Here is a 14,749-nt window from a genome sequence, read left to right on the forward strand (position 1 = left end):
TACTCTAATTAATTGAAAAAAACGTAAATGAAAGAAACAAGCATCCTGGTAATTAGCAATTTATGACGAAAGGGGGGAAATAATCTATGCTTCTAAACAAAACCACAGACAAAGAACAAACAACCAACAAAAGACAAATACTCACCCGAACAAATTGATCATGTGATCAGTTCAGTAATTAACATAATAACTATTATAAATGTGCGTGCAGATAAATGAGGCGCCCTTCTTCCTGACCAAAACGGTATTGTCCAGTCCAACGTTGGAGATTGACATCAACCTGATTTTCATTTTCAGCGTTGGGTTTGGTCTTCTAAATGCGAATTTTGTCATTGTTTTGGAGCACACTAGCTTATAGATAACATTAAGGCTAACATATTCATGCTAAAAGCCAAAAAAAAAAAAAAAAAGTTTCATATAGGCTACTTTCAATAGGGCAGTATTTTAGGGAACAGCCATTTGGGTGTCAGAAACCGTTGTGGACGTTATTGAGTGCACTTACTCAATCTCACATTCAATCCCATTACTGGAACTGTGTTCTAGAAATCAATTTGATATTAATATGAGGGTATAGGGATGATTTCGGACACAACCAATATCTGATTAACGTGAATATTATTAGGCTACTAGTCTTCTCGACAATGTCACCCTCTTTTTTTAACCTTATGGTGCGTTCACACCGGACGCGAATAGCGCGTCAGGCGCGAGTCATTTCAATGTTAAGTCAATGCAAAGACGCGTGTAACGGTGTGTGGGTGCAGTTAGGATGTTACAACGGGATCCTTTTCTGCATTGTATTTTTCCTTAGTTCAAACTGATCCTAAACAGAAACAGCTTCTTAAGTGGTTAACAATTTCTGAAAAGTTGAGATAATATCTGCTTAGTTAGACTAGATCAGAGGAACAAAGAAATTTAAGGTGCAGTAAGCAATTTCTGAGAAACACTGTTGATATCTGAAATCAACCCAATCAAACACACCCTTCCCTTCATTGCTCCGCCCCAAAAACACACAAACACGCAACGGAAGAGTGGATGTCTCTTTATCATAGCTGAAACAAAGCAAAATCATGCTTAAAGTGAAGATGATGAACGAACGACCACGAAGAACAAAAAAAAAAAAGAACATGCAAGAGTGTACAAGCAAGAGTTTGTCACCAGCAGCACATTTGGGGCCTATACCTTGAAGCCAGTTTATGTGGCTAGCCAGTTATGTTTCAGTTTAGTTTACGCCAAACCCTGGGTTTTAGGCACCATGAAAGCTCTCCACGGCTATCCTGCTGCGGGGCATGTTATGTTCCAGGTAAGAGATCTCAAACTGAAACTGGACCAATCAGCTGTAAGTAAAGTGACACATGTCTGATGCGGTAAAGCTCCTCCTGTTTACTCCAAATTAAAGGTCACTATGCAGCAATTGATTTTTAAAGACAAAATCTTCTGGCATACAAAATAATTTGTTATTATTTAGATATTATTTATGTAATTATTATACCCTTAATTCATTATACATGTACAATTTTAGTTTATCAATTATTATTAAGCATGTTTAAATTAATATATAAAGGTAATATAGCCTAAATAAGCTTTAGAATCAATAGATACAGCTATAAAAAATGTTCAATTCCCTACCCTTTATAAACTATCTATTACTAATACTTACAAGATATTTTCTTGTAGTTGTTCTCTTTCATAGCTCTTTTCTTCTTGCTGAGTAAATTTGTTTAAATTCTTAATATTTGTCAATCTCGTAATATTCTGCAGAAGAGAGAAGTGAATCTCAGTTTCACTGTTCCACAGCATGTGATTGGCTGTTTGTTCTCTGATGTCACACCTATAAACTCCTAAACTCAGCTTCAAAGCCTGAGCTGACAGAGAAAGTTGATGATCAGCGTCATACCAACAAAGCTTGATTGGTTTGGTTTGGTTTTGTCAACTCGAAACAACTCGAAGTTTGTTCAGCAACCATCATGGTGCAGGCCCCAGTGACAAACAATGACACTCAAAACTGTCCTGTTACTAACATTACAACAACAACATATCTTGGTTCTGTGAAAAAACCAATGTTACTCATGAATGGAGCAGAAACAGCACAACTTTTGTGTTCGTTTTCAGGATTTCCCCGTTCTGATCCACTTTCAACAGCGTTTCTCAGAAATCACTTACTGCACCTTAACCCTGTAAATGGTAAAGAAGTTCATTTTGGAATTACTATTAATATATTTGATCAGACAGCATTGAAGTCTTTGTGACTCCAAAGATAAAGGTGAAAAGTGAAGTCAGTCTCAGCAGAAGATGGGGATTAATGAATAAATTAAAGGATCCAGTCACAAATGATAGGCTAGGTGTATGATGTGAACAACAACAACAACGACAAAGACAGACTTAAACTTAGTCATTATGTGGTTATATGTTTTCCTTCACTGTTGTAGTCACAGGTTTTATTTATTTATTTGATTTTGGCTCCACCTTGTGGTCTTTGTCGGAATGAACGTGACATCTTTTGGGCATCTAAATAAATAATTAAATAAATATCTGGTTACAGTATTTAAAAAATCCCCTTATATAGTTATTTATACATTTTGACCTAAAATGTTGTTTGTTGTTGGTACAATACAACTGTTTTCGGTGTAATATTAAATGATAATTGTCATTCATTTTGTTAAATGTCAATATGATTGCGAGTTCAATTCGATTTTAGGTGTATTTTTGATTATATTCGTGGTTTTCATTGTCATTAACTTACTTAGCACGCTAACAGGAATACTCTTTTTATGCTCTGCATTCTTATTAAGTATAGATAATAATAATAATAATAATAATAATAATAAAGTCATCATAGTGTTCAAAGAGTTCAGTAAAAACATGTGAAATTGTACCTGTGTCATGTCAGAAGGAGATAAAGGGCTCTTTGTCTTTTTCTACAATAGGCAAATATCAGCTATTGTTCCTTTGTGTCTGGGGGACGGATAACGCTTGTGAGCCTTAAGAAGAACAGAGTCCTCTCGTTTCATTTGCTTAATTACCTAATTAACACAACTCTAATTACTCCCGTTTTGAGCATGAGTGCATATTGAGAAGATGTTACATAACGTATAGTAATCCTCAATTAATTTGTTTTAGAGTGCCACTTTATCACAACAAGACCTGATCCACAAGGGCATCAGTCATGCCAAATCTACATGATGTCAATATGATCCAAACAAAATAGGCCTTATTTTCGTTTTGGGAAACACGCTACAACATGTCAGTCTTGAGAAAACGGCCTGGATTTTTCTGGAAACATCTGGGATATGTAAAGTTGTGTTTTATTATAGTGGTGACCTTTTAACCTTAATGGGGAATGGTATTTACTATATACTACTATATAAAATGTTAGAGGAATTCACATAGACACATTAAATAATTTCAAAGTCATACAAATACAATAATCTGTGTTATTTTATAGTGTTGTGTTATCAGTAATAGTGAGTCCATGCATTCATGACTGTACTAAGTTAATGAAATTAAACAAGTTTTATACAAAATAAACAAATACAAAACGCTGCATTTAAAAAAAATCTATTTGACCTAAATAATTTGGATAATCATTAAAAAGGTGAAAAGAAAGAGGCTTAGATGTATTTCCTGTCAAACATATTTTATATATATATTCTAATATAATCATTCTGATATGCTGGTTTGCTGCTCAAGAAACATTTATGAAAAATTGGTATTAGAAATAAAACATTGATAGTAATAATGAAGCACCAAATCAGCATATTAGAATGATTTCTGAAGGATCATGTGACACTGAAGACTGGAGTAATGATGCTGAAAATTCAGCTTTGCCATCACAGGAATAAATTAAAATGTTAAGTATATTAAAATAAAAAACTGTTCTTTTGATGTAATAATAGTTCATAATATGACTGTATTTTTGATTAAATAAATGCAGCCTTATGAGCGTAAGAGACTTCTTTCAAAAGCATTTTTTTTTTATGTTTCCAAACTTTTGAAAGGTACTGTGTCTTCATCTTTTATTTTTTTGTGTATGTGTGTGTGTGTGTGTGTGTGTGTGTGTGTGTGTGTGTATGTCAGAAGATGTCTAGGTCTCTTTCTTGAAAGTATTCTTTGTTACTGACAGTGGACACAAAGTCAAAATGGAGTATTTCTCCATGAAGGGTGTGTCTGTGATGGATGTATCCGTCTCATGCCTGCAGGCGTGCAGTTTCTCTGGATAAGAATATAGGCCAGTGACGCCCCTTGACATTAGATTTCATACCGTTAGTAATATGTCCTGGGACAAAGCATTGTAATGCATCTCCTTGTGCTCTGCAAATGTCAAAACAGTGTTTATGAGGTATTTTGGAGAATTCTTCAGATGACAAGAAATGTTATTCAAACAATCGATTTAATCAAATATATTTTAAAATATTTGTGAGAAATAAAGGTAGCTCTGGAATGTACATGTTTTTCTACAGGGTTGTTATTGTTAACTAAAACTATATAAAAAAAACATTTATGTTAATTGAAACAAAGCTAAAATAAAATATAAATATTATTTGAAAAACTTAAACTAAAATGAAAATGAGAAATGTTTCCTTGGCAATAAACTGAAGTAAGTTTAAGTTGAAGCACTAAAATGATGAACTGAAATAAATAAAAACTAAAACTGAGATAAATCAATAAAGCTACAGTAAATAGCAATGTTATAAAATTAATTTATGTATTTTTTTTTTAGAAAAGCCTTTCTAGGGACCCGAGATGGAAATTAGCTTATGCTATACTCTCGATGTGTAATACATATTTTCCTGTTTTTGACTGGGATCATGTTTTTGTACTGTCCCTATACAAATAACTTATATATATATATATATATATTTTAAAAAAAATAGAATAGAATGACAAAAGCACATAACGAAAAATTACTAAAAATGTAATTTAAATTAACAGGAAGACTCAAAATATAAAACTAAAAACTAATTCAAAATATGAATAAAACTATAATAAAAATAACATTGCCATATTCTAAGTGGCTTGTCAAGTGATTGCAGTCTTTTTTTATTGGTTTGAAGTGCTGGGGAGACAATCACAGTAAATATCAGAATTTAAGGGGGAAAAAAGAGTCCCATATTACTTATAATTCACTGGATCAATTATTTTGTGATATAATTAACTGAAATTAACTGTTATAACTTTCATCATAACTATTAATATTATTTTTATCTCTAGCAACCAATGTTTCCATATGCATTTATTTGATGACAAAACTATACATTTAGCTCCAAGTGTCTGCAGGAAACACAATATTCCAGAGGGTGGCGCTCTTTATCCGTGAAACACATCAACTTGGGCCCATACAGTAACATTAAGCTTATTTCAGAAATTACTGTGCATTTCAGTCCTTGATCAAGGACAGTCAGATCTCGCTCTTATTCTAAGATCTTAGATGAATGCTGCTCACACTGAATGCTAACCGGCCTATAGAACTGACCAATTATTATAGCCTACTTTTTCCTCTTTCTTAAAAACTTTTTTTTTAACGAGTTATCTAATTATATAAGTTTATATAAGGTTTACTTCACACCTACAATAACTCTACAATGTTCCCTGCTCACTTTTGGGATTCCTATTGAAATGTATTTGTGGGTAGCTGATATGAAATACTTTTGGGTATATCTTATGCATATATAAAAGTATTTCAAATCAGCTATATAATTTATGTATGCTTGAGTTGCAGTTATACACGTATTATACCCTTATACATGTATTTACATTTTAATATAAAATATTTTGTGCTACCTTTATTTATTAGTTCCAGGAAACGTAAGTAAATTTTGTAATTGGCTATAGTATAATATTATGTGAATAGTTACTCCTAAATCTGGTTATAACCACTGTGTAGTTAATAGACTAGTAGTATGCTGTCTGATATTTAGACTTTTAAATCCCCACGCTCTCTGCACTTCCCTTCTTATGGGTTGTCCTTCTCCTGAACTTTCACCCCCCACCTTGTCTTGCTTCACTGGACAATTTCGAGGAAAAGAAGACAGAAATTCTGTATTTACATCAGTTGCAACTACCACACTAGCAAGCAGAATTTATTAGAATTATGTCGACCGTGAAAAAAGGTTATCCTATCTTCTATGTAACTCACGTAGCATATCTCTGACTTTTTGACACACTTTTGTTTTGCAGCGCCAAGATCTGCAATGAATGTTGTTTACAGCAGGTGGATGTGGATATGACGTCACGGGCGTAGAACATCAAAAAATAACAACATCCAAATCCGCGATTCTCTCTCTTTTCTGTGTGTGCAAAGGCGCAATAAACTGTAATAACATACGAAGCAGCTCCGTGTAGAAAGGCGGCGTGAAACGGGCTCGAAACTGCGGCGTTGCTCCCAGTCCAGTGTTTGCAGCTGAAGTTAGTACCGCTGGCGGAGTGATATATTTGTTGGTTATTTACAGTGCGTTTTATAGCACGCGCTCATGGTATACAAGATCGCGTGAAGAGTTGAATTTTGTTATCGTGCACAAAATTCCGTGTCTATCTCGTCCCTGTCAAACCCCGGTAAGTTCATTCACCTCCTGCATTCTGCAACATTTTAGGGCACAATATGGACACAGTTTGTCTTTGTTATCTAATTGTTGCCTTATTGTTTTTGAGCAAAATTGGCGTAATGAGCAAATTAACAAACAACATTATTGTTCGCGTGTATAATAACTGCTGTCCGGTCGATGCATTTTATTTGTAGTCTTTAAGTACTTTTTCAGAAGTTAGCTCTTTAGCTAGCAAGTTACGCTGTTCGTTTTTTTGTTTGTGTAAACAACATATCGTATGTGTGACAGCTCTGGTGTGACGTGATGCGTAAAAACTAAGTAAGTTATTGAAATCGCGATTCGTTGCTATCGATGGCGTAAAGGTTTGCAAGCCGAGATTTCTTTCGGTGTTCAGTGTTGTATGGGGGGCTTTTCCCCACGTGTTCCCTCAACCACAAACAAACTTCTACTGGAGCATCTCTTCATTTGGAGTTAAATATTAACAGAGCGAACGAAATATGTTGAGAATATCGCGACAGTTATCCCCGTGCATTAAAAAAAGTTCAGTGCAGTACTTATCATCCGGTTGGGTTATGGAGTTGAGAGGAGAAGCGTTCAGAATTAAGTGTTCAGCAAGAGCAGGCTGTGTTTCAAAACCTAGTGAGTTGCCTAGTTAGACAGCATTTTGAGCATCATATGGGTTATGAACGTTCGAACGCGCCTGTGAGTTCCATGCACGCTGTCTTGTCTCAGGGTTTGAAATGGAGACGCAGCCGAAGTGCAGTTCGAGTAAAATTGGGTTTCAACATCACTGTTGTAACAAGTGTCCGAGATAAATATGCCTTAGCTCGTTGGCTACGTTCTGAATGTGAACCACACAACCGGCGGATAAACAGCCTACATTTAGGCTACATATAAAAGTATATATCAAAAGTTTGAAAAGTGCAGGAAATAAACGTTTAAATTGTGTACCGGTATTGTACTTAAAAGTAGCTCTTTTCGTTTAGTAAAATGTCAGTTTAATTTTTTATTTATAATTAGCTTGAAATATTCTTCACACAATACTATATTTGGTCCCAATATCGTACCTAATATATATTTTTAAATATTATATTCTGTTCTTTAAACATTCACAAATTAAATAGACAGAACATTTGATCATACTCGTACTTACAATTATTTTTCAATGTTATATTTTATATTTGTTTATTACACACATATTCATTGGATCCAGATGTAAATCAGTAAGTGCATATTTTTATTGGAAAGGTGGAAATGAATAAGAAATGTTGCTTTTAGCAGTTGTGTGTGTATGTATATTATTGCTATTATTAAAAGGGCATAAACTGAAATGACTAATCATTAATTGTATTATTTACCATTACCACTCCCCCCCACCCCCCTCATTGATTCTCATTATGTAACTTTTAAACGTCTTTTCAAATCACACTTTTAAATGGGAAAGCAGCAGCAGAAGCAGCTTTAGCACCCAGCGTTGGTAAGGCTCAGTTCTTTGGATTAGTCATTGTCTGAGGGAAGGAGAAGACAAAAAAAAAAAAAAAAAGAATGCTTTTTTTTTTTGTAGGAGAAGTAAAGTAAACAGCCTCCAACAAGTGAACCTTGACAACCCAGATTAAGGAAAACACTGGAGATCAAACAGTGCTGCTGCTGGGCCGTTGTCATGAGCTGCCTGAGAGGGAGAGACAAAGAGAAGGAGAGAAAGAGAAAGAGAGAGAAACTGTTTGAACAGGCACTGGAGTTTGTGCTCACTTATGCAGAAACTGACCCAGGATTTAAAGCACTGGCTGAACTTTTCTATACATCTTTTCGGCCTTGATGCTCAACAGCAGGAGAGCCTGAGTTATTTCATCTGTTTTATGATGGGAGTGCACTACTGTACTCACCAAGTACATGCAGTAAAAAAATACAAATATTATGCCTCCATGCTGTATTTGCGTTCCCCATACTTTTTCAGATTCCAAAAATAGATTTGTGCGTAATGTTACTCCATCATGGTATTACAGGAAAAGCGTGCAAATGTTTCATTCCAAAAGTATGTTTTCAGATTTACTCGCAGTCGTTCAGAAGATCATGATGAGTCAGATGTGTGTGGTTGGTTACGGCACAGAAAGGTTATTAACATCTTCACTGAGGTAAAGTGTATTTAAATGAACTGTAATCTGAGAATCGTAGAGGTTAAAGACAGCTCACCGAATAATGCATGAAGTTGTGATGTCTGAATCATAACGTGGGATAGAGGTTGCTGCGTCCCGTGTCTTGCTGTGTGTTCGGGCAGCTGCCGTCTCTCTTTAGCGTGTGGCTTTCATGCTGGGTTGCCTGGCTAGAGAAGCCAGGCCGTTGGCCAGTCGCTGGACGGCTTAGGGTGAGGATGCAGCCAGGTTCTTGTTTCTATGGCAACTCTGAACGCTGTCAATGTGCGGCAATACGTTTTTTTTATAAGTTAATTATAGCTTGTTGTTGTTGTCACCTCAAAGTCACACTGAGGAATCCAGGTACTTAATCACTTGTGTACTTGCAGTCAGTGAAAATTATACTAGTGGACAGGAAGTTGAAACTTTTTTTTCTTTTAAATATCCCAGTGAATTTAAACAAGTTTTTGGGTGAAAATGTGAACCTTTCTTTCTTTCTTTCTTTCTTTCTTTCTTTCTTTCTTTCTTTCTTTCTTTCTTTCTTTCTTTCTTTCTTTCTTTCTTTCTTTCTTTCTTTCTTTCTTTCTTTCTTTCTTTCTTTCTTTCAATATATACAAGTATATAATGGAAGTATTGGATTGTAAGTGACTTTTTTAAAAATTATTATTATTTTTTATATATATAATAATCATCCAAATTAAAGGTGTTTCTATTTATCCTGGACATTTGACAGCTGCTTTTCCTTCAATATTCGTACCAACTAATGCAATTATTTGTATTATATTTATATTTAGCATCATTCACATTTATCTGCAGAAGTATTTTATTAAAACTTTTTCAAAAATGTAAGCATGATCCTTCAGATCAAATGTTTTTAAGATGATGTGAAACTTAAATTCATTCACTTCTGTCTAAATGACTGTGTATTTATATTCAAAACAATGTACTAAAATTTAATGAAAAGAGTTTGAATCCATGCAGAAATGGTTTAGTGATCAATGTACAGTAAAGAGAAGTCACTGATTTGTTAACATCGAAATTGTTGACTTCTAGCTATAGTCATCTTGTATGTCCTTTTATTGGATTGTAAATCCAAATGGATCGGATTAGAGGCTGGATTAAATGTTGAAATGGTGTGATACTCACAAGTCCCTTTATGCCAGCTGTGAAGTTGACAGCTGAGCTGGGATCAGCTCGTTGGATCAGTTTCTCACTGATCTAGCCCCGAAGAGCTGAAGAGCAGCAGCCAATGCCTGCATTTCTGAATCCTTAAGCAATATAAATGCTGCTCTTTCCAGGAATTCGAATCATTGTATTTGTTGACATAATGTGCAAGAATTCTTTCCAGCATTTTTCTTTGCAAAAATTGGCATTGATATTGATAGAGTTCAGAAAGAAACAACCGGAAAAGTTACAGCATGCAATAACTGCATACAGTGGTTTTCATTTCTTGTGAGAATATATATATATATTTATATTATTACCCATAAAATAAATAAATTAGATACATTTGATTGATTTTATGGTTTAATATATTTTTATTATTTTTATATCTAATTATATATATTTTTTTATAAAATTAGTTGGGTTGGGCAATATAACCAAAATCTTATATCACAATATGAGTAATTTTATTTTACGATAATGATTTTTGGTAATATAGTTATTTTTGCTTCAAAATTAATATATATCGAAAGTTTATGTTTCATATCACCAATCACAAAAACACTAATACTAGCCTTAGCCTAACTAACATAAGTATTAAATAATCAAAAATGACAACTCAAGTTCATTGAAAATTGAATAAACAGTGATAAAATGGGATCAAAGAAACTACTATAGAACAAAGATATAAATATTAAGTAGACCTGAAAAACTGCTAGCACTAGATAGGTCTATAAAATACTACATAAATTGTGTAAAGTAATCAAAATTAAATTAAATATACATTTATTCTTATTAAAGTTACAAAAGTGATTCAGTCAGGACAATGAATTTGTTTGATTAACATTAATGGCACAGACGGCAGCAGATATATCAGGCTTCTGTCACTTAAAGACCGAATGCACTGATCTAATATACATTACATTATACATCTAATATCTAATATACATTACATTACATATACATTAACACACATTAGGGTGACCACCTGGTTATTGCTCTGTTGCAGGACAGTAGTGTGATTTTGTGCAATTTGTGGGAAATGTGTGTGAGATAAATGTACTACTATTATAAACAATGTAAACATTGCTTTTTTTTATTAGTTGGAAAGACTATTTGGAATCTCATTGGATGATAATGTTTTAATTAAATCGTCAATAAGCTTTGTTAATTGTGACTGGTTCTGTGACTGGCCCTCAATTTGCCCAGGTTCAATGATACTACAAAATACAGTAGTCAACATTTGAAGTGAATCAAAAAAGTTAATTTTAACAAAGTTGTCCTAAGACAAGAATGGGTATTGTTCAAAATTCATGTATAACTTTGATGAAAGGTTTTGATCCTCTTCAAATGTTGACTACTATAGGAAAACAATCTAATTTTATACTAAATTAAATTTCCTTAAGTAGCGACTTGTTTATTTCCCTTTATTAGACTATGCAAACAATGAATGTCTTTACCCGATTCAGTTCATCTTGAACTTTTGTTTTTGTTGGATCTGGCAGGTTTAATCAGGATGTTATCCGGTACGAGTCTAGAAGCAGTCCTGGCTGTTGTAGCTATATTTATGAGATTTGATGTCGTCTACACTGGTTCCTTTTCTTCGCCTATGCAGTCGTCTTCAGCAGAAAGATGTTTCATTAGTGGCTTTTTCTATGGTCCGCTATACCTATACGCAAGCCGTCCGCCATATTGGAACAGTCACAGCCGGTCCGTGAACATTCGAGAGGAAGTTGACTGTGAGCATATGCAACTGTAGTGAGACGCATACATGAATTTCTATATCCGCAATAGACTTCCGCAGATGATTTTGCTAAACTAAAACAATACAACAAGATAAAGGCATTGCTAAGACAACATGAAACTTACCATAGTAAAAACATGTAGGCTAGTATTGAGTTAATGCATATAAAAACACAAACCAACACATTTTCAACTGTGAAAGGTTAGCCAATTTCTCCGGGAATTTAAATATCAGCAGTTTCACAACCAGAATGTTGTGGCATCATTGCTTTTGACGGCACGCTGATCATACCAAGATGGTGGGTGCGCCGACTTGTCTGGAGCGGTCCAATGTGGTATTTATGTACATTTAGGCTATAATACTCTAGCTACAACTGTAAAATGCGGGACAGGTGGCCACCATAAGACACAAGTGTTTTCTTTCTCAACTGTTTGCTTTCACTTAAGACATAAATGACAGTGTTTACAAGGATACTCACAAAGACGGCCATTTTGACACATACGTGTGTATTTGACCATTTAAGCCCAATAAGGCACCAAAAAGAATTCAGTTTATGTGCCAGTATTTCAGTTGTGTGCGCTCAGAAACGGTCTCGTCCGATATACCAAATTAGTCCCTTTTTTCGCTGCTTATTGCGCTTGAACGGTTTAAAATAAATGGTTTTTAAACCGTAAGGCTTAAAAAAAGATTCACATCGCTTTCATGACGGTGCAGCACATTAACATCACATGAGCTGAACCGCGAAAGAGACGATAGTCCAAAATCTTTACTGGATGACAAAACAAAATTTTGAGAGAACTTTATAAGCTACATGTACATTATACAACTTTATAAGGCGGCATGTATAATTAGCAGATTTCACAACAGCAATGTTTTTTTTTTACATTGTAGAAATTACAATGTGTTTGTTTACAATGCATAAAAACACTTGCACATGATCAAAAGATGTAAGACATGCAGAAGTACAGAAACTCTGAGCCATATGCTTTAATATGAACTCACCTGGCTATGGAGACCTTCACACCAGTTTTCACACCGAGTCAGTTCAGAATTTACACATCATAACCTCTATTGCACTTCTGAAATCAGAGCAGTGTTGCTGCACTAAATAACAGAAATGTATGTGATAAATCTAAACTTCACACGTTAGACATTCAAAACTTTTTCACATTGTTGGCTCTTGACTTTGGTATGATCTCAGATCCATACTTCAGGGCCAGTAGTTCAGATTGGCTCCAAAGCAAATATGATGAATGGATATTATTATAGAATGTATGTTAGAAAATATAGATGTATTTTTTTTATATTTTATAAATATATCATATAATAGTTTATTTTATTATTTTTTAGCATGAAGACTTTACCACTTGCCAAGCCATCAGAGTAACAAGTTCTGAAAATGATTTGCAATGCTTAAAGAATACTTTTTCAAACAGAGGAGAAACATATTTGGAAAAAGATAGAGTAGATGCCGATATTGTTGACTGGTAATTAATGTGCGTTTTGTCTCAGCCTTTGAGACGTTTTGTCTCTGCTTACGTGTTTGTTAAAGGGACATCGTTTAAGTGCCCTCCAAGGGAATCGAGTTTTTCCTCCCTCTCAATAGCAGCATGCTCTCAATTAGAGTATGTTTAATCAGGAAACAGGCTCGAGTACTAATTACCTTATCATAGCATGCATGTTAATTAGTTTTGCGAGAAGGTTGCTTCTTTTTTTTTTTTCAATTGAATGTTCAAATGAATTCAAAGGAGAAAAAAAGAAACGATGGAACTTTTCTTTGATCATCTGTTTACAACTGTATGTACGCGTGTTTATACCAAAATGTGGCCTATTTGCTGGTTTGAACTTCGAAGGAATTCTGGTGGTCTTAATTGACGTGTTGCTTGTTTATTTGATATGTAAGGTCTCATCTGACGGATCATTATGAAAGCATGGTAATTATCTTAAACGCTCAACTCGGTAGCAAACCTGTCTCATTCACATGAAAGCGCTCACGTACGGCCTTTTTTGCTTGCCGCTTTGAGAAACCGACTGAAAGTGAATAATTTTGAGTCATTGTAACCTCACTTCAAGAAGCTGTTTGAAAGATGCTCGTCGCCGCTCTTGGATGCAGCCCAATCTGTGCTTGACGTGCTCTCAAGGCTAGAAAACAAACACACTGACTCGCTGACATCCACGAGTTGCCATACAGGTGGTTTTGCTCCTTGTGCGCCAGATTACCCAGACAAATTGAAATGTTTACTGAAGTGCTATGACAACATTTATTTCAGGTCCAGAAAGTTCCTGACAAAAATCTGTACTTTGTCAAACAGGTGGTGATATCCAAGCTCTAAAGAAAGATCAAGCTCTGTAACAATAAAGCACCATTTGTTGGTTCTTTGTTTTTATAGTGCAGAGCGAAGTGTTGAGAAAGAGGCCTGAGAAATGTATTTGGGGATTACTGGATATTTCTCTAAAAGCATTTTGATGTTATGAATGAGCATAATGTACGATCTTCTGAAGCGTGGATTGATCAATTGGCCAATGCCGAGTGAACTTCAAAGCTCGAAAATGAGAGAATCAATCTTTTGATTTAATATCATAGAGCGGCGAGATGGGAATTTTGAGTGCATTTCTGTGTACTTGATATACAATTGTTTACAGTGATTAAATGGATACTTTCAGGAGGGTTTATCACTTGCAGTTTATTGGTACAATACACTTTTTTTTGTTTGCTATGATTTAGTGTAATGGTTAGAGCAAATTACAGTTTGATTAATGAAAAATGGATCCATATTCAAAACAAATGTCAACCTAAATTGAATTCAGATTGTGGAACCTTTTTTTTTTTTTTCTTGATTGATTGATGGTAAAGTCATGAAAAAAAATCATATTCCTCAGTCCTGCAACATTGACTGTTGATGGTTGTGTATTTGTGGTTTCAGACACCTCAACAAGACTAAAGGGATTTAAGAATACGTTCTACGATCACCTGTCAATTTACCTACTAAAAACAGTAAGTCACTTCATACTTATTTGTGTTACACAAGCTCTTTTTCATTTAAAATGGATTGTAATGCTACTTAAATGGCCTTTTTCCCACACATTTTTCTTTTCTTTTTTGGTCACCACTTGTATATCAGCCCAGATTTACCCAGAAAAATCTTCCAATGCTGATGATCTCAAAATACAGC

General features: G+C 34.6%; 1 protein-coding gene across 1 annotated transcript in view; it reads left to right on the forward strand.

The window, feature by feature from the left end:
- Positions 1-14,749, forward strand: part of prok2 (prokineticin 2) — a 70,178-nt gene that overhangs the window by 41,889 nt on the left and 13,540 nt on the right. Inside the window, exon 10 of the mRNA XM_079628880.1 lies at positions 14,501-14,571. Coding sequence (XP_079485006.1) covers positions 14,501-14,571 — 71 coding nt within the window. The remainder of the gene's footprint in view (positions 1-14,500; positions 14,572-14,749) is intronic.

This window comes from Phoxinus phoxinus (assembly GCF_949152265.1).
Source record: "Phoxinus phoxinus genome assembly, chromosome: 11".
In the NCBI taxonomy this organism is placed as follows: Eukaryota; Metazoa; Chordata; class Actinopteri; order Cypriniformes; family Leuciscidae; genus Phoxinus; species Phoxinus phoxinus.